We start from the raw sequence: 20,991 nt of genomic DNA on the forward strand, positions 1-20,991 counted from the left end.
GCCTACGTGAAACGCAATGTTTTTTTCCACATAGACGTTGTCATTGGCTGCAGGAGGGGCTGGAGCTCCCAAAGCACGTCAAACATCTGCATTGGGAGACACACGTCAAGTGAAAGATCTTGGCTACGTGAAGCAGGTATTGATATACACGTCAATTCAACATTAAAAAAGGCAATCATTCAGCATGAACTGTCCAAAAGTGGAGGAAATCCGCCATGCTACACCGCTAAAATGCTGCAATAATCCAGTATATTCGGCAGAATGCCGTTTAATGGTCACTCTGTGTTATTCTCTCGTGGATGTTTTTCTTAGGCAGTCCTTCAGAGTCCACTATCACTATGTAGGATGCGGGTGTTGCTGGCGAGGTCAATATTTGTAGCCAATTTCCCACTACCCTTCAGAAGGTGAGACATTTCCTTGATTATCTGCAGTTCTCCCAATGAAAGTGCTTTTCCGATGACATTTTTGGGGTTGGTTCCAGCTGCACCCGAGAATCGCAATTTGTCTCCAGTTAGGATGGCGGGTAACTTGGAGGGAAAATGTAGATCTTCCCTTACTTGGTAGCGATCACAGATAGTCGGGGTGGAGTCCTTGGTGAATTGGTGCAGTGTATCTATTTAGATGATGTACGCTCCAGTGTGTCAGTGGTAGATGGGATACTAATCAAGTGAGGCCCACTGTTGTGGCTGACGTGCCTTGTTGATGAGGGAAAAGGTTTTGGAAAGTCCATGTAGAATACTGAGCCTTGAATCCACAAGGACTGATAAATAATCCCATTAGGTTTCCTGTCAATGTTGACATACTGAATGTTAATGTCGTACAACCCAGTAATGATAATGGCACTGAATGTGAACGAACGGAAGGTGATTTAACTAAATTGGATCTGACTATTGCACCTAGGCAATTTTTGACTGTTCTGGAGCAGTTGAAGCATATGATTAAACTGGAGAGATCGTAGATCTTATCAACAAATCTTCATCACTACAGTCAAACCAATGCAATATCCCATTATCTTTGCCCCAGCCAGTCCATTTCAGTCATTGCTTGATATGTGGGAAGGAACTGAATTGGAGTTTGTGATGAAACAGAAATGGATCATCACTTGGCATCTTTGGCTCAGATAGTTGTAAGTGACATAATCCATGTTTGTTTATTCATTTATAGGATGTGGACAGCAATGCCTAAATCAGTTTTTTTATTGTCCATCCCCAATTACCCAGGAACTGAGATGGTAGTTAATAGTCAACCATATGGTGGGTTTGATATCACATATAGATCAGACCAGCTACAGGTTGGCAGATTTCTTTTCCTCAATGCTGTTTACGACAATCCAGAAGTCTCACGATTGGTGTCACAGCAACTGGCTTTAATATCACATTTATTTAATTAAAATTAAATTTCCCTAGCCAATAGTTTATCCAATAGCAGCTAAGTTCATTTATCTAAAGTAGACAGTTTCAGAATAAATTTATTTGGCGAATGCAAAGTCCTTTAGCCAAGCAGTTGCCTCTTGATCTGCTGTATGAAGGGTGACAAGTCCTCCTTTGAGTCTTTGTTGAGGGCATGCTTCAATGATGTGTTGCATTGTTTGCTGCTCTCCACAAGCACACCTTGGGGTTGGGCTGCTGCCCCATTTGTGAAGGCTGGCCAAGCAGGGGCCATGTCCAATCCTGAATCTATTCAGCGTCGTCCACTGCTTCCTTGGGAGATTGGTGCCAGGGACCGGTAGGGTGGGGTCTGACACCAGATGTTTATTTGGGACGTCCTTGGACTCCCATTCCTTTTTCCAAGCTGATTGGATGGTGAAATCAGCTGATGGTGGGTTCTTCCAAATTGGTCGTCTAGATGGAAGTCGAGCAGTGGGTGGGTTGAAGATGTCCATGTGAATTGGCAGGTGAGGGGAGTTTTTGGTCTTTTGGAGCATCCTTTGAGTGAGGACTACTCGCCGGATGTGTGGAGGGGCTATGTTGGATAGGACAGGGAGCCAGGGGAGTGGTGTTGAGCGGATTGTTCCTGTGATGATCCTCATTGTTGAGTTCAATTGGGTGTCCACATGGTGTGTGGGATGACCTGGACCAGACAGGGGCACAATATTCGGCTGAAGAAAATGCAAGGGCTAGTGCTGAAATGCGCAGTGTGGGGGCTGCTGCCTCCCACTTTGAGCCAGTAAGCTTACTGAGGAGATTGTTTATGGACTTCACCTTAGCTGCTGTTTTTTTGAGATGTTCCTTGAAGGATAGGGTCCTGTCAAGGGTCACTCATATGTAGGTTGGAGTGGGGGCATACTTCAGTTTGGTCCTGCTCAGATAGATGTTTGTTTCTCTTGTGGCTTCTGCATTATGGAGGTGGAACACACTGGAGACCGTTTTTTCTGGGCTTGGTTTTAGGCACCAGGTTTTGCAGTACTCGTCCAGTTCAGAATAAATGAAACAGTCTAAACGCATAGGAATAGAAAACCTTCACTGGAGGAAAACAAGTACAGTTAAGAAAAGCAGGACTAAACAATTTCGATTCAGACCCAACAACAGTGAAGAAACGGTCATATATTTCCAAGCTGGGATGGTGAACAGCTTGGAGGGCAATTTCTAAATCATGGTTTTGATGTCCTTCTTGCTGGTACGGGTAGTGGATTTCAAACATGTAAAATAATGTTGGCAAGTTGCTTCTGTGTATACTGTATATGGTACAAAATGCTGCAGCTGAACTGTGGTGGGGTGAGTAAATGGTTGTGGATGGGGTGTCTATTAAGTGCATTGCTATGACCCATGTCAATTTCTCAAGTATTGTTGAAACGGCACATATAGGGAATCAGAAAATATTCCATCATACTCCTGACTCAAGCCTTGTAGACATGCAGCACTTTCCATTTTGATAGAAACATAGAAAATAAGTGCAGGAGGAGGCCATTCGGCCCTTCGAGCCTGCACCGCCATTCAATATGATCATGGCTGATCATCCAACTCAGTATCCTGTACCTGCCTTCTCTCCATACCCCCTGATCCCTTTAGCCACAAAGGCCACATCTAACTCCCTCTTAAATATAGCCAATGAACTGGCCTCAACTACCTTCTGTGGCAGAGAATTCCACAGATTCACCACTCTCTGTGTGAAAAATGTTTTTATCATCTCAGTCCTAAAAGATTTCCCCCTTATCCTTAAACTGTGACCCCTTGTTCTGGACTTCCCCAACATCGGGAACAATCTTCCTGCATCTAGCCTGTCCAACCCCTTAAGAATTTTGATCTATGGGTATGGCCTGGCCTGCCCTTGGAGCAACTTCAGTACTGATGATGTTGGCTTGGCAAGGATACTAACATTGATTTGCTTATCTTTCCACAGAATTGATAATTTTGCTGAAATATTATTAGTGGCATCTCTGAAGTGGCTGCCAAAGGAAGTCCAAGTGTCAGAAACATGTAGTAGAGCAGGGATCACTGCTGCTTAATAGGGCATGAGTTTTGTCTGAAGTATTACTCATTGATGTCTGCCTTCACTGATAGATGTCTCTCAAGACATGGGTGTGGGTTGTGTTTTCCAGAGCCGTTCTGCTTATCTACATTGTTGGAGAACAGTGTTTTAAAGCTAGGGACATCAGGGTAGAGAACTTCCCTTATAGGCTTTGGTGAACAAATCGATGGTTACAGAACTTGGCCTCTACATATGTGTGGCATTAATCATGCAGATCCACGACTGTAGTGGAAACTATAGGTTGAATAGTTTTTAATTCATCATGTACATTAGCTCCACTCTTGTAGGAAGCTTGATGAAGTTAAGGAACAGCATCACAGTGAGAAAGCTTGTACAAGGTCAATGCCACAATCTTACTTGACACTGGTTTGCCCTGATATAGTCCCTGTTGTGGACCCATTGCTTAGGACCATGGCTTGTATTTTAATTCTATAGGCAGCCAAATTGGAGGAGGCTATCTATTCCTCTGCACCTTCGAGCTATTAGAGAGTTCAAGCAGGGCCACATATATATTGGTTTTTACTCCTCGTTGCATTTCATATCACTTGGAGATGTTGGTCAATGGGCAATTCAGGGAACAGAGGGAGACACTGAGAAGAGGGCACTGGTGGTGACTTTCCCCTGTGGTAGGTACCAGAGGGACCCTTCATTAGCTATCACAGGCGCAACTTCCTTCTTTCTTGAAGATGGTCAGACCAACACAGTTACAAAAGGTCCCAGATATGGACAATGCAGTTGTGGAATTTTGACTGAGTTTCCTCATTGCTGCATTTCAGAACATTAACATGCGTTTATTTTTGTTTGGCATACATTTTCTTCCAATCTCCAAGTCCCAAAATTTGGGGGAAATTTGAGACCAGACAAAAACAATCAATTCATGCTTGAAGCATTCAATGCTTCATTCGACAATTTTTTTAAAACACACAGCAAATTTGTGAAATTAACATATTTAGTGCATTTCATTTCTTATAGCTTGATCAAGTTCAGAACATGTGATAGATTCCAAAACATCCAGTAATTTCAAGTACACTGCTTTTTCACCAAATTGGACTAAATGAAACTGGTTAACTTGAAAAACAGGAATTATGAAGCAAGAAATTGGCAAAACCACAAGAATCATTCAGTAATAGAAAGTATATTGCATGAAAGATATGAGGTCATGAAAAATGTCTATCCTTTTAGGGAAAAAACTGAAACATTGCATCTTGAAGATGAAATTTCAACTGCATAACAATTCAAATGATTATAATTAGCTCTATAATGGGTAACTGTTCTGTGTTCAAGTGCTGGCAACTGTAAATACATTCGGTAAAACTAGAAAAATATGAACTGGAAGCATTAAGTACAGAAATATTATGAATGTCATTCAAATAATTTAACAAAATCTGAATATCAGAGAGTGAAAATAAATACATGACAGTGCGATTTATTAACTCTAGTTAATTTTAATGCTATCAAAATGTTCAGGTAGAGAAAAGTTATATTTCTTCATCTTTGAATTTGAGATAATTTGGAATATTATTACTTTTTACAATTATCTTCCAATGTCAGTGAATGAAAGGACATTACTACAGTATACCAGTTTAACTGTAGCTAAATCTTAAATATTTTACTGCAGCAATAAGCTGTAGGATTGATTTTACAAAACAATTACAATTTCATTTTTCCAAATCTTATCCACCAATTATCTTTAACTGAACACAATAACTTTAATTTTTTTTCATTTGATTTTCTAAAAATCTAAACCTGCACATTTATTTTAAGAACACTGACAAAATGTTATTAAATTCTATATAAATAGGATTCATCATCATCCTCTGTATTCAAGGAACATTTCAATAACCATTTGGAGATTAAGCTCTGATAAGGATTCGTTAATTATCAGTTTGGTGTCCATTATATACTTTAATATTGGAAACTCCAAATCAGTCAATTCTGATCATTTCAGCCATCATACGACTAGACTTTTAACATGAACAAAGATTGTCAAGATTTCTAATATAGATTTTCTTCAAATGTTTCCATAATATCACTCTGTAAATTCATGTCAATTGTTGTTGCCATCTGTAAGAAGCAGAAATATAATTTTGAATAACAGTCAAATGTGTTTAATGGTCATATGTCCCAACAGAAACAACTACATTTTTTACTTGCAACAGCATAACAGGCCAGTAAGCACAATATATAATCACCAAAAATGCAATACACAAATAACTCCAATACTTGTGTAAAACCGCCGAGTTCGGAGCGGGTGGAGCTGTGGTGGCACGCGGCTGCGACCCGACCCCGGGACTCGGAGGCTCCAACCGCAGGTCTGGTGGAAGGTGACACCGGGAGCCCGCGGGTCCCTGCTGGGTGACCGCTTTTCGGGGCTTCCGCAACAGCGACTTCTCCCGCCCGAGTTGCGGGGTTGAAAAGTACCTGGAGCAGGGCCTTACATCGCCCGCCGGGGGCTCCAACACCAAGACCCGGAGCGCAGCCTTGCATCGCCCGGTGTGGCTTTAATAGCCGCAGGACTTATTTGTCATCGCCCGCCGGGGGCTTTGACTCCGACATCGGGAGGAGAATGAGGAGTGCAGGGGAGAGATAAGACTTTGCCTTCCATCACAGCGAGGAGGAGATGCGCTGTGATGGATGTTTGTGTAAATTGTGTTGTGTCTTGGTTCTTTTTCTTGTGTGTATGACTGCAGAAACCAAATTTCGTTTGAACCTCAATGAGGTTCAAATGACAACAAATAAATTGTATTGTATTGTATTGTTTGCCTTCTGTACAAATAAAATGACTCCATGTTTTAAATTGCAAAATTGGGATTATATGAGATACAAATAGAGAACGATATTTAAAAGGATGTATTATATCCATTATTCTAATAAGGTTAAGTGATTCAGTTTCGAGGGTCAGTTCTTAAAAGTTTATCTAACAAGATATTCACAGTTATGGGGAGTTGCATATAACCGATGATCATGGTTTAAGATTCATGAGACAAAGCAATCTGACACGTTACAAGTGAAGAAAGATTTAAAGCAGGAAAAAAAATCATGGGAAAACTGATCCTTCCTTGGGGAAAGCAAGATGATCAGAGCTGAACATGAATTTGTCCCAAGTGATCCCGTGTCATTTTTGTTCATTAGAGATACAGTACGAAATAAGTTGCCAGAAATTGCAATTAAAGCAGAAAACACAGATCTAGAATGAAAAAAAGGAAATTTTGATGGGTGGTATCAAATCATATGAAATATGATTTAAAAAGATGAAAAAAGATACAGGACATACTCAGCAGGTCAGGCAGCAGTGAAGAAAAACAGAGTTAGTGTCAGGCTGAAGACCTAGTTCTGAATAAGGTTTTCAATCTAAAAGTTTAACTGGTTCTCTTTTCATTGATGCTGCCCGATCTACTGAGCATTTCTTCTGTTTTTTTTAGTATTCCACCATCAGCAATTTATTACTTTCAAATGACATTCTAATAAATGTTCATAGTTTTAGTAGTGGAATTCTACTCACTGCTTCCCTCCTTCTCCGCTCTTGCTCCAGTTTTCTGGCTAGTTTTCTGTTTTGTTGCGCTTCATGGTCTTCTGGTATTTTCTGCTCAGACGTTTGCTCACAGGGCCTGTCTTGACCTGATGAAGTGGATTCAAGGCCAATTTCCTTCTCATGCTCGCTGCAACACAAATGCCATTTCTGCGTGACTACAAAATAAATAATGGTTGTACAAACCTAGAAACAGAAAAAGTTCATTCAGACCTTCGAGCTGATTCTCTATCTCAATACCATTTTCCACACTCTCAACCCATTCAACCACCCCTTTGATAGATTGTGTCTAGAAATCTCTCCATCTCCTTCTTAAACATATTCATTAATTTGGCCTCCACTATCTTCAGTGGAAGAAATTTCACAGGTTTATTACCCTACAATCCTCGCCTCAGTCTTAAACATTTTGCCTCTTATCTGAAGACTGCACCCCTTGTCTGGAATCACCAGCTGCACACAACATTATGCATAAATCCAGTTTATTTCACCCAGTCATATTTTTTTTTGCATTTCAGAGATCCCCTTTATTCTTCAGAATTCTGGAAAACACAATTAGATTAGAGGCTGGGTATCCTGTAGGCATGATTTGCTTCTCAACATACTCATCCACATGGAGGAATACACTCCATTTGGATGAATGTAGCTCCAACAGCAGGGAGCTCATTGCCATGCTGGCATCCCATCTATCATATGTAATATTAATCCCCTCTATAACTGACAAATTTGCCATGCCTTCTGTGGCACCACCTAACAAGCATAAAGTGTAGGGATGTATAGAAACACCAACATTTGCAAGTTTCCCACCAAGCTTAAGAAATCATCACTTGGAAAAATATTGGTGCTCATTCAATATCACCAAGCCCGAATTCTAGAATGTCCCACCTTTGAGAAAGAAAGATTGCAGTGGTTGAAGATGGTACACCAGCAATTTACCAGGTCAGCAAGTCCTAATTTTGCTAATGATGCCCAGAGCCAGAAAAATGAATGAGTTAAAAATAAATAAATAGGGACTAATGGAATGGAAGAGCCCACAAGACCAGAGCCTGAACAAGAATTGTGTTCCTTTGCTATTTGGACAATGGTACAAGTTACAGATTTACTTACCAGAATTTCAAATACTTATGAAAGGGATTCCACAAGCTAGAAATCCTCAGACAGAATTTACTACAGGTCAATTAAACCAGAAGAGACAGAGAATGCGAACATATTTGATAACGTTTACCTCTACAACCAGAAAAATGGCAAGTCAAGTATCTGATTCCTGAAAATTATTGCTGAATAAAGTCTCATTCATGGTCTTGGATTTGAGGTACAGTACATAACAAAACACATTTGTGGATGGTATGAATATTATTCTAACCTATTTAAACTAAACTATTGTTGCTGCCATAGGAAACTACTTCTATCAGTTTCCAACCTATTCATTTGGTACAACGTTACCTTTGTTGGAACGTCACCTTATTCCTTTCTTCACTACCAATTTGCACAAGATGCCGTCTTTTGATTTCCGCTCGAGTTTTTAAAGCTTTTCCATGTTCTTCTTTTTCCAATGCTGCTTTCCTGAACAACTTGAAGCTTTCACTGGAAGATTTTATCAGTGATGTGGGTGTCACCATTTTGCTCAAACTTGCCCAGGAATTTGCATTCTTGACCTCTACTTCCTATTTTATTGAAATATTTTGTGAAAATGAAAAGGAACAATTAGCAAATTTTGAGATTTTTAATTAATTAATCAATAATGATTTTTATTCCAAGAATCACCAGGACATCTAGTCTTGCAACAAACTCCAAACATTCTGAATATAGTAAACACGAGTTAATTTGGAGTTCAAGGTTACGCATTTGAGAATTTACAGGTAATGAGCAGTTGACATATAGTGAGAGTAGGTTTGGGATGATATACAAAGTCAAAAGGGAGCTGCTTCCAATAAGTATTCAAAATCTGAGGAAAACAGTAATTTGAAATCCAAAAAGACTAGCAACTAGTTTTCAGAAGTCATAATTTCATACTAGGATAAAAAAAACAGGCATAAATATGGTTTCATATGTCTAAATTGATATTTCAGAAATGCGAGATACTACCTTCTTTGGGGTAAGTGAGGATGTAGGTTCTGGCACAATTTTAAAGTTATCATTTGCTCTGGTTTCATCTGGATGGATGTGCTCCATATCTGAAATATTATGAAAAGTTATACCTATTAGTTATATAACAATAATAACAGGCAATGCTTAATGAAGCAAGTTACATTTGGACAATCACCTTAACATTCAGAAGTAGGCATATCTTTTTTTGATACCATTTACTACTGCATCAATAAAGTGTAAATAATCCATTGCAGTCTATAATAATGATTAGCCTGTGTTTAATATAACAAAAAAGTCTATGAAGTTGCAGAGTTATAGAAGTGAAACAGTCCCTTTGGGCCACATCATCCATCCTAGCCAGATGTTATAACTGGGTTGGTCTCATTTACTTGCCTTTGACCCATATCCATCTAAATCTTTCCTATCCATGTATCTGTCTGAATGTCTCTTAAACTTCGCCATTGTACTCGCCTCTACAACTTCCTCTGGTAGTTTGTTCCATTTATGCACTGCCCTCCGCATGAAGTAATTGCCCCTCAGGTCTTTTAAATCTTTCCGCTCTCATCTTAAACCCATGCCCTCTAGTACTGGACAGTTCTACCCTGGGAAAAAAGATTAACCATTCACCATCTATCTCTCTCGATGATATTGTATACCAGTTTTCAAAATTACTTTTAGATAGTTATGCTTCCCTCCCGATGTGTGGACTATTGACAAGCTTAACATTTATTGCTCATCATCAATCGTAAGTGAAGATGGCGAGTGGTCTCCAAACACTGCAGTAATATGATTCTTAGGTGCTGTTTTCTATGTTTCGGTTTCAAAACCATAAAATAGTAAAATTAGTTTGCGATGCACGTTTTTTGCATGTTACTTGCATAAATTGGTTTGCATTTGGACATACATTTCTAAATAATAAAATGATGCTTGTTATCTCATTTACATGCAATGGTACTATACAGAAACATAGAAACTTTGAGCCAGCACTACCATTCAATATGATCATGGCTGATCATCTAAAATCAGTCCCCGTTCCTGCTTTCTCCCCATACCACACTATTCCCTTACCCACAAGAGCTATATCTGTTAATATTGGCCAAATTAGAGGTATTATAAAATGGAGGATCTTTGCATTTGCAAGGCCTGCTTGGCCTATGTCTGTGCAAAGTTGCAAGCTGTGAGCTGGTGCCAGATAGTCTGGACCCTAGATTGATCTGCAGGATAAGGTAAGATCCAGATGTCCTTTCCTTTGCAGAGGAGCTCAGAGATATTGCAAATGAATGATCAGGATTGGCCAACTAAAGGGGAGTTGTAAATACTGTTAATAATGTTGCAGGGTGTTTGTACTGCTGCTTGATGATTGGCTGAAGTGTGAAACCTTGTTTAAATAACCTGGGAAAATGTTGCATTACTTAGTTAACTGACTTCCTTCCAGAAGCTTCTGTAGAAACATTGTAATGGGGTACTTGGTAATGGGTTAGGGAATTGTCAATATCCATATAATGTAATCGATATTTGTGATGGGTTTGTAAAGGCTGCCACCCCCATCTAGTTTCACGCCACAGGGTCTGATCACCTATAAAAAGTGGTCCCCACGAGGATCGGGGTCGATCTTCTGGAGGGGCGCTTGGGACTGCGTAACCTTTTGGAGGTGTCTGCTTGCACAAGGTTGCAGGGCTTGAACGAGCAGAGACAAGGATCGGACCCGCGGTGGTTGGGTATCGTATAGGGAGTTCGTTATTGTTTGAAAGAATAAAGTTTAGTGATCCAGTGCTTGACTCAGTGTTTTACTGAACTAGACTAAGGGGGGGGGGGGGGGGGTAAGCTTTAGGAGCATTAAAGCCTTCTGTGGCAGAGAATTCCACAGATTCATAACTGTCTGGGTGAAAAGATTTTTCCCTTATCTCAGTCCTAAATGGCATACCCCTTATTCTTACATTGTGACCCCCTAGTTCTGGACTCCCCTAACATCGGGAACATTTTTTCCGCATCTAGCCTGTCCAATCCCTTGAGAATTGTATATTTTTTTGTAAGATGCCCTCTCATCCTTCTAAATTCCAATTAATATAAGCTCAGTCAATCCATTCTTTCATCATATGCCAGTCCCGCTATCCCAGGAATTAACCTGGTGAACCTACGCTGCACTCACTCAATAGCAAGAATGTCCTTCCTCAAATTAGGAGACCAAAACTGCACACAATACTCCAGGTGCAGTCTCACCAGGGACATGAACAACTGCAGTAGGACCTCCTTGCTCCTATGCTCCAATCCTCTCGCTATGAAGGCCAAATAATATGATTTAATATCAGGTGATGCCCATTTCAGCTGCAAATGAGCTCAGAAAACAAATTTAAAGGTATTTCAACATTGCTTTGTTGCCTACCAGACATTAGCTCCTGAACCATCATCCAATGATGTTGTCAAAGTAAACAGTTTTAAAGAAAAAAAAAAATCACAGATCAGTAGCTAGCTCAAATTTGACAATTCTACTTTGTAAGTAATTTCTAACTGCTTGGCTTGCGTGTAATTTATGTACATTTGCCAGACACATTCAGATAAAAGCTGTGGTTGAATGATTTGTACCAAATCCCAATGTTCTGTATTCTTATGCTTATCATACATACAAATGCAGATAATAAAAAAAGGATGGTCCAGCCAACATCATCTTTGCAAATAAACTTCCATGCTTCCTTTTTTTGTGCATAATATTAACATGACTGCATATTTAAAGATTATGAATATCTAATGCAATAAACCTACTTTTGTGTAGTGTGGTAGACCCGCTGCATTTTTCAGGAGCTGGCATGGTCTGATGAATTGGTAAGCATTTAGCTTCCTCTTCTGCATTGCATAAAGTCTTTGCTTTCTGGAAAACAGCACCCAGTAAACCACATTTAAGAAATAAGTTTCTAAATTGCATTCTTTTAAAATAAAAGTTCTGAAATGATTTTCATTACTTTAGGGTGAATGGATTGAAGAGCACGATTGACTGATAGATGTACAACTTGCAACAAAGGTGGTGACTGCAACGGTGATAGAACTGGAGCAAGTCCTTAAAAACAAAATAAGATTTTACCAGACATGGTAAAAACATCTCTTGAAATTTCAGCAAAGAGGTTAAAATGGCATTCGGCACTCTTACCCAAAATATTTCAAAATGTTTAAAGGAAACTTGTCAAGTGAGCAGAATGTTTTCTGTAGAATTTATCTTGCTCCTTTTGACGGAAATAGCACCTTCCCTTGCACTATATAATACTCTTCATTATTCTAATCATATTATTGATTATTATATTTATATATTAGAAAAGATGCCCTGTTGAAAAAACACTATTTGCGAAGATTAATGTTTATTTGCCAAAGAAAGCAGCTTCCTTCATTATCATCATTCAAGATAGTTGTTGCACCCATAATTTAAGTTAACAATTGTGGGGAAAGTTATTTTGTACACATCTAATTTCTGATATGAATGGGGGAAACAATGACATAATCTGCGATTTAAGAGTCAAGAGTGTTTTATTGTCATATGTCCTGGAAGGGACAATGAAATTCTTACTTGCTGCAACACAAGTGAACATGTGAATATGTAAACATAGTACATAACGGGGGAAGAGAAAGAAAAAAGTTCAATAAATAACAAATATAGTGCAATAATAATAATATGGTCTTTTGCAGTTCAGAGCTCAGAGCTTATTTGTTATCATGTTTAAGTCTAATGGCTGTAGGAAAGAAGCTGTTCCTGAACCTGAACGTTAGTTTTCAGGCTCCTGTGCCTTCTTCCTGATGGCAATGGTAAAATGAGTGTGGCCAGGATGGTGTGGGTCTTTGAAGATTTCGCCTGCCTTTGAGGCAGTGACTGCGATAGATCCTTTCGATGGTGGGGAGGTCAAAGCTGGTGATGAACTAGGTAGTGGTCACAACTTTTTGTAGTCTTTTCCGCTCGCGGACGTTCAAGTTGCCGAACCAGGCCACGATGCAACCAGTCAGAATGTTTCCTACCATGCACCTGTAGAGGTTTAGGAGAATTCTCTTCAGCATGCCGAATCTCGGTAATCTTCTCAGGGAGTCGCTGATGTGCCTTTGTTATAATTGCATCGGTGTGTTGGGTCCAGGTCTTCGGAAATATGCACGCCCAGGAATTTGAAGTTTTTGACCTTCTCCACTATCGTCCCATTGATGTGAACAGGATTGAGGGTCCTTATCCTTCCCCTATCAAAGTCCACAATCAGTTCCTTGGTCTTACTGATGTTGAGAGCCAGGTTGTTGTGCTAGCACCACTTGATCAGTCGGTCGATCTCACTTCTATACTCTGACTACACTGTTTTAAAATAGAGAAGGTTTGCAGAATTTTTTAATTAACTTGGGTTGAAATTTAAGTTCATTTGGCCAGGTTGATGTGTATTTAGATTTTCATGTCATACTACAAGCCTAATACCGATTTTCCCACTGACATTCCAGTAGAGGTTACTGATGAATAAAGGAACAACACGACAGACCCTCAACAAACTCAAAATTCCAGTATGAAATTGTCCGCTGATGCACAACATCAATGATGATTAATGGGCGTAATACTTTTGGTATATGAACGATATCCATTGAGACAAAAAACTACAAACGTTCTGACGGACAGAATACTTTCAGGGAAGGAAAACTACCAGTACTACCCAAACTAACTGTTTACATGGTTAACTTAATGTCAATGAGAAGTCCTCGAAGCCATTCAATTCTAAGCAACCGGGGACATCAAATGTGTTAAACACGAGTTCATCTAGCTTTAAGCAAATCTAATAGAAATAAATAATGTTTGCAAGCGTTAAAGTTGGAAACAGTTTTTTCCATAATTGATTATGTGGTGGCCCCGATTATGTGGTGGCACACCATTTACAGCATGAAGCTGGTGCAAAGCAGAGAAACAAAACTTGCCCCAAGTGTTAGGCAGAGGAACTCAAAAAAAGATTTAAAGTAGTTTACTGGAATTCACTGAAATGCACAAAATGTTGAATAGTAGGAAACACAAAATATTGGTCCAGAATTTGTGGCAAAAAAATGTTAAATCCATGACATGCCGCTACTGATTCAATTGCCTTGAATTTCAATGCGTTAGCAATTATTAATAATTATTCTCAATGTGAAAGATAAAACTCACAAAAGTTAGTGAGATAAATTGGGGAAGTTACAGGTGAAAGTTACAGAAGGAAGAAAGCACAATGTTTAAGAAGCAATTAGACATGTACATGGATAGGATGTTTAGAGGGATATGGGCCAAACGCAGGCAAGTGGGAATAGTGTAGATGGGACATGTTGATTAGTGTGGGCAAGTTGGGCCGAGGAGCTTGTTTCTACACTGTATGAATCTATGACTACATACTTCAATGAAGAAATTTTTTTGTGTGGAATATAACATTGTGGGTTAAAACTGAAAGTTAAAGAACACAGTTAAGTTAATCGTGATGCATGAATACAAAAGTTTCCTCCAAAACCTTTATCACTCAGAATCCGGTTTAAAATAGCTGTTATACCTGTAAAATCATTACCTGGTGATGAAATAATCTTTGCTGGTCCTGCAAATGGACCAAATTGTTGTGGCTGAGAATGCTGCATCTTTCTTTGCTGTTTATCAAACAAAATAGAATGACGGCACGTTTGTTGTGATTCGGGTACTTTTTTGACATGCAATGGTTGCACTTGAGGAACAGAATCCAATGCTGGTTGATACAAGGAATAATTCAACTTGTAATTTAGGTGGCTGTGCTTTGGGAAGGGAAAAGACAAGCTTAGGAACCCGAATATTTTGACAATTCCAATGATAATGTTTTTTAAAGTTACCATTTCTTCCTCCTTAATGAGAATATTGGTACATTTCCTCCACTTCGGTTTTGATATTGTTTCTGTGGAAATAAAATGTTAAACATAGAACATTATAAACCATGAAATGAAGCAATAAAACTGCGAGTTAAATCCCCAAATTGTAATTACTGCATGAAAAGAAAATTTGAAGTCCAAGATGTCTTCCCGATTAAATATATACTTATGCTGTTACTAGAATAACAACAGCTTTCATTTTCACTTCACCACTGTATAATTTAGGGAGACAATTGGTGGGATCTCTGGTTTCATGCATTTGGGGCTTAACAAGACTAATGCACAGTTCCCACAGAATTGCGAGAATGCTGTCAAGTAATGCAACTGTGGAGAGCACAACAGCTATACAAATTGAGGCTAACTTTATATTTTCAACAAAACTGAGTAAACCGTTCAGTACCAATTAAGTGGGAGTTCAGAAAAGGAGTCGACAACTGCCAAAGCACAGAAGCAAAAATGAGCGAGGAATACAAGTTTAACATGTATTTTACAACCAAATTGAAATGAAGAAATTTCAGGAAGAACATAAGGATATGCTTTAATGTCTTGTTCCAATGTGAGCACCAAGTGTTTTTAATTATCTTAATTGGATAGTCATTAGAAAAAAATGATTTGGAATCCAATTGCTTTTCTACAGTGTTGGAGGCAGAATTACTTCGTACCTATTTGCATAATTCACTACACATAACCTCTCCAGTTTTCTTCAGGTACATCTATAAAATATGGATGTTTCGGAAAATTGTGAAAACAGTTTAGGAAAATTGCCATGGTGAAGTGCTCAAGAAAAATCTCTCATTATGCAGATAAAACACAAACAACAATAATATTCATTTGAACTGTTTCAATACATTTTTGGTATCAAAACAATTTCTTGGATATAGTACTACAAACATAACTGGAGTTCACACACCAAAATGAGTCATTTGTAACTCAATCCACAAATTACCACAGCATCGCCATTTAAAATTGCCTATTTAATACTCTAATACCTTTACTAACAAGTACAGCTCAGTATACTGTCATACAATTATTATGCATTCATTAATGCAGACAGTCAGTTTTCAAATTTTAATGTTGAACTTTTGGATTTAAACCAGAACATGGTTAGGGTACAGAGGACAGCTCCCCTTAACTCTTAACAGAAATGACAAGAATCAGAGTCACACTAGACAGAAAAGGCTCCACGGCTCATTCTGTCCATTAAGCATCTCATCCATGCTCATGCCATTTAACTGTACATGGTCTGGAGCCTTTGTACCATATTCAGATTCTGCCTAGTTACCACTTCAATGTCGAGAGTGTATCTGCTGCTACCAGTTACCAAAACATCACATTCCAGATTTCAACTACCCACTAGGTGAAAAAACTTCAGGTGGCCTCCAAAACTTGTGCTTTACACCGAAAGGAATAGTCAAGGGTTAGATATCCCTGCGATGAGCAAAAGCATTCCACCATGTTCCCAATCTGTAATTTTGAAATGCCCCATCCCAGGCAACATCTTGATGATCTCATCTGCACCCTTCTAAATGCAATCACATCAATTCTGTAGTGCACTGACCAGAAATGTACAAAAAAAAATTCAACATGGACTTAGGAACATTTATAAAATTACATCATAACCTCCTTGCTTTTATAGTCCAATCCCAGCTAAAGTATCTTGTATATCTTCTTCACCACCTGAAGGGATCCCCAGATTTGTACACCAAGGTTCCTACTCCTATCTTTATTGGTCCTCCAGAAGTGTAGCGCCTTAAACATATCTGGATCAAATGGCATTTGCCATTGCTCTACTTCTCTTAAGAACTAATCAATACAGTCCTGTAACCTATAGCAATCCTCAGCACCACTAACATGTCACCAATTTGTGTCATCGGCAAACAAAATCATACTACCCGAATTCCTTTCCAAATTACTAATGTTTATAACAAACAGCAAGAATTCAATGGCATTCCCTGTAGTACTCCGAAGAGCAAGTAAAGAGTAAATTCTGGAACGTTCAAGAGCAACTTTGCAGGGTTATGTGGATACCTCTACTGCATGTGCTATCACAATCCATTGAAATTAATGCAATGGTATGAAGTTGGAATACTTTACCAGCTCCCCACAAAAGATGTCAGAAAGAGTTAGGGCTGCTGCAATCAGGAATATAATTTTTTTTTAAGTAAATAAAAGGCTTCATTCATGCCAATTACAGAAAGACCACCATTTGATTTTGAAATTTTCACTTCATTACTGCAGAATATCATTCTTTAGGTGGGAATACTTTTATTTTTTGGTCTTTGGAAATCTTCTCTTAATCCCAAAGATGGATTATGGCAAGCCCCTAGTAAAACACATATGATAATGTTTTAAGCCAGCTGTAAGCAAGGTGAACAGACTGCTACCGATCACAAAATGTATGCTAGTTTCATGGCAAGTCCAAAGTGGCAAAGATGTTTGGCTTATAATGTAATCCTTCCTGCTGTGCTGCTCATAGCCATGCCCAATGCACAAATAAATTGAGCTAATTAACTCCATTTGCTTCTCACAGGCAAAGTGATTCTCCAGCACGGCAGATGTATTAAGTCGAGAGCCCAATATCGTCAGTTGAGGTCACATGCCAAGGATGTTATCCTCAGCCATACTAATCAGAGCATCCAAAACTTGACATGCAAGTTCAAAGGGAATGGGGCAGCAAGCAGCTAGCAAAAGAGCAAGTGCCAAATTAAGAGAATAAACTATGATTGAAATAGAGTTTAGAGAGCTTTACATAGCATCTCATTGTGAATATTTAAACCTCAATGTTTAATGCTTGCTCCCAGTGCCTTCAGTATGAAGAACTCACCTGAACAACCAATGTCAAGTCAAGTTTATTCGTCACATATACATACGAGATGTGCAGTGAAATGAAAAGTGGCAATGCTCACGGACTTTGTGCAAAAAAACAAACAAACAACCTAACAAACTACAAACAGAATGGAACAGGATCACATATTGTTTTACATATTAAAAATTGTAGGCGGAAGGAAAAAGGGGGAAAAAAAAGCAATTAAAAAAAAAAACACAGTAGAGTGGTACAGTAAAGTTAGTCCCTGGTGGGATAGGAGTTTACAGTCCTAATGGCCTCTGGGAAGAAACTCCTTCTCAACCTCTCCGTTCTCACAGCATGGCAACGGGGGCGTTTGCCTGACCGTAGCAGCAGTTCAAATTTAAGAATAAACTAGGTTTATACCAGCTACAAACTGTAATACCAGAACATATGCTTTCCTTTTGGCACATCTTTAGAATTCCAGTACTTACAAAACAGCATCCATTTGAAATAGGAGTCAGAGAGAAGAGCTTTGCAGGAGTCCTGACTGAAGACCAATGTACTGGAAGCCTTCTTGACCACCTTATCTACCTGTGACACCACTTTCAAGGAACTATGTACTTCTAGATCCTTCTGAACAATTTTGAAGTATGCAACAAAAAGCTGCATTTTCTTAGTCAATAATTTATTGCTTTGCAAGCACCATTGTACAGAATCATGCAGCTTGTAGTATTATTATACGACATGCAGCTTGTAGTATTATTAAATGATAGTGTATTGCTCTATTAGCTATGTTCGGAATGTCGTAGAGCACAGAAACAGGTCTTTCAAACGAAATATTGCATGCCGATCAGATGTCCCATCCAAGCTTGTACCAATTCTCTGCATTTGACAAATATTCTTCTAAACTTTTCCCATTCATGTACCTGAATGAATCTCAAGGTTTTTTTTGTTTTTTTTTTAATTGTACCAGCCACAGCCGCCTCTTCTGGCAGCTCATTCCATATATCCACCACCCTCCGTGTGAAAGACATGCCCATCAGGTTCCCATCAAATCTTTACCCTCTTACAGTGCCCTCCATAATGTCTGGGACAAAGACCCGTTATTTATTTGCCTCTGTGCTCCACAATTTGAGATTTGTAATAGAAAAAAAAAAAATCACATGTAGTTAAAGTGAACATTGTCAGATTTTGTTGAAGGGTATTTTTATACATTTGTTTCACCATGTAGAAATTACAGCTTTATACATAGTTCCCCCCCCCCCCCCCCCCCATTTCTGGGCACCATATTGTTTGGGGCACATGGCTTCACAGGTGTTTGCAATTGCTCAGGTGTGTTTAATTGCCTCCTTCATGCAGGTATAAGAGAGCTCTCAGCACCTAGTCTTTCCTCCAGTCTTTCCATCACCTTTGGAAACTTTTATTGTTGTTTATCAATATGAGGACCGAAGTTGTGCCAATGAGAATCAAAGAAGCCATTATGAGTGAGAAACAAGAATAAAACTGTTCGAGACATCAGCCAGACCTTAGCCTTACCAAAATCAACTGTTTGAAACATCATTAAGAAGAAAGAGAGCACTGGTGGGCTTACTAATCTCAAAGGGACTGGCAGGCCAAGGAAGACTTCCACTGCTGATGACAGAAGAATTCTCTCTATAAAGATAAATCCCCAAACACCTGTCCGACAGATCAGAAACTTTTCAGGAGTCAGGTGACCACTGTCTGCAGAAGAGTTCATGAACAGAAATACAGAGGCTACACTGCAAGATGCAAACCACTGGTTAGCCGCAAAAATAGGATGGCCAGGTTAGTTTGCAAAGAAGTACTTAAAAGAGCAACCACAGTTCTGGAAAAAGTTCTGGATGAGACGAAGATTAACTTATAGAGTGATGGCAAGAGCAAAGTATGGAGGGGAGAAGGAACTGCTCAAGATCCAAAGAATACCACCACATCTGTGAAACACGGTGGTGGGGGTGTTATGGCCTGGGCATGTATGGCTGCTGAAGGTACTGGCTCATTTATCTTCATTGATGATAGAACTGCTGATGGTAGTAGCATAATGAATTCTGAAGTGTATAGACACATCCTATCTGCTCAAGTTCAAACAAATGCCTCAAAACTCATTGGACAGCGAGCGGTTCATTCTGCAGCAAGACAATGATCCCAAACATACTGCTAAAGTAACAAAGGAGTTTTTCGAAATCTAAAAAATGGTTAATTCCTGAATGGCCAAATTAATCACCCGATCTGAACCCAACTGAGCATGCCTTTTATATGCTGAAAAGAAAACTGAAGGAAACGAGCCACCAAAACAAGCATAAGCTAAAGATGGCTGCAATACAGGCCCGGCAGAGCATCACCAGAGAAGACACCCAGCAACTGGTGATGTCCAAGAATCGTATACTTCCAGCAGTCATTGCATGCAAAGGATATGCAACAAAATACTAAACATTACTATTTTCATTTACATGACATTGCTGTGTCCCAAACATTATGGTGCCCCGAAATGGGGGGGGGACTACGTATAAACACTGCTGTAATTTCTACATGGTGAAACCAAAATATATAAAAATGGCCTTTATTAAAATCTGACAATGTGCACTTTAATTACTTGCAATTTTTTTTCTATTACAAATTTCGAATTGTGGAGTACAGAGGCAAATAAATAAATGATGGGTCTTTGTCCCAAACGTTATGGAGGGCACTGCACCTTAAGCCAATGGCTTCCAGTACTTGATTCCCCTACGCTGGTGGGAAAAAAAAATCATTCAACCTATCTATTCCCCTCATGATTTTATACTCCTCTTTAAGATCAACCCCAGTCCTGCTTTCCAAGGAATAAAGTCCTTGCCCACCCAAATTCTCCCTAATACATTGACCTTGAGCCCTGGCAATATTCTCATAAATCTTTTTTGCATGCTTTCCAACTTAACTCTATCTTCTCTTTTGCATGGTGACCAAAACTGAACACAATATTCCAAGCATAGCCTCACCAACATCTTGTACTACTGTAACATGAAGTCCCAATTTCAATTCATAGAGCATGGAAACGGGCCCATCAGCCCAACGTGCCTATGCCGACCACGATGCCCCCTCTACATTGGTCCCATCTGCCCTGTTTGGCCATCCCTCCAAATCTTTCCTATCCATAACTTCCCAACAACCCAGTCCGAAGGTCACTACTTGAAATATCACCTGTACATTCCCTCCAGCCTGACCCGCTGAGTTACTCCTACATTGTGTTTCGCTAGATTCCAGCATC

At 39.3% G+C, this 20,991-nt stretch overlaps 1 protein-coding gene across 1 annotated transcript; it reads right to left on the reverse strand.

The window, feature by feature from the left end:
- Positions 1-4,426: 4,426 nt before the first annotated feature.
- On the reverse strand, positions 4,427-15,024 carry LOC116978003 (bromodomain-containing protein 4-like). Its single transcript, XM_033028976.1, has 7 exons — positions 14,614-15,024; positions 12,040-12,134; positions 11,843-11,948; positions 9,080-9,168; positions 8,438-8,658; positions 6,971-7,127; positions 4,427-5,532 (listed from the first exon to the last, which is right to left on the reverse strand). The coding sequence occupies exons 1-7, from the start codon at positions 14,906-14,908 to the stop codon at positions 5,464-5,466; spliced, it is 1,032 nt and encodes a 343-aa protein (XP_032884867.1). The 5' UTR covers positions 14,909-15,024; the 3' UTR covers positions 4,427-5,463.
- Positions 15,025-20,991: the final 5,967 nt, after the last annotated feature.

Source organism: Amblyraja radiata, chromosome 10 (genome assembly GCF_010909765.2).
Source record: "Amblyraja radiata isolate CabotCenter1 chromosome 10, sAmbRad1.1.pri, whole genome shotgun sequence".
NCBI classification, from domain to species: domain Eukaryota; kingdom Metazoa; phylum Chordata; class Chondrichthyes; order Rajiformes; family Rajidae; genus Amblyraja; species Amblyraja radiata.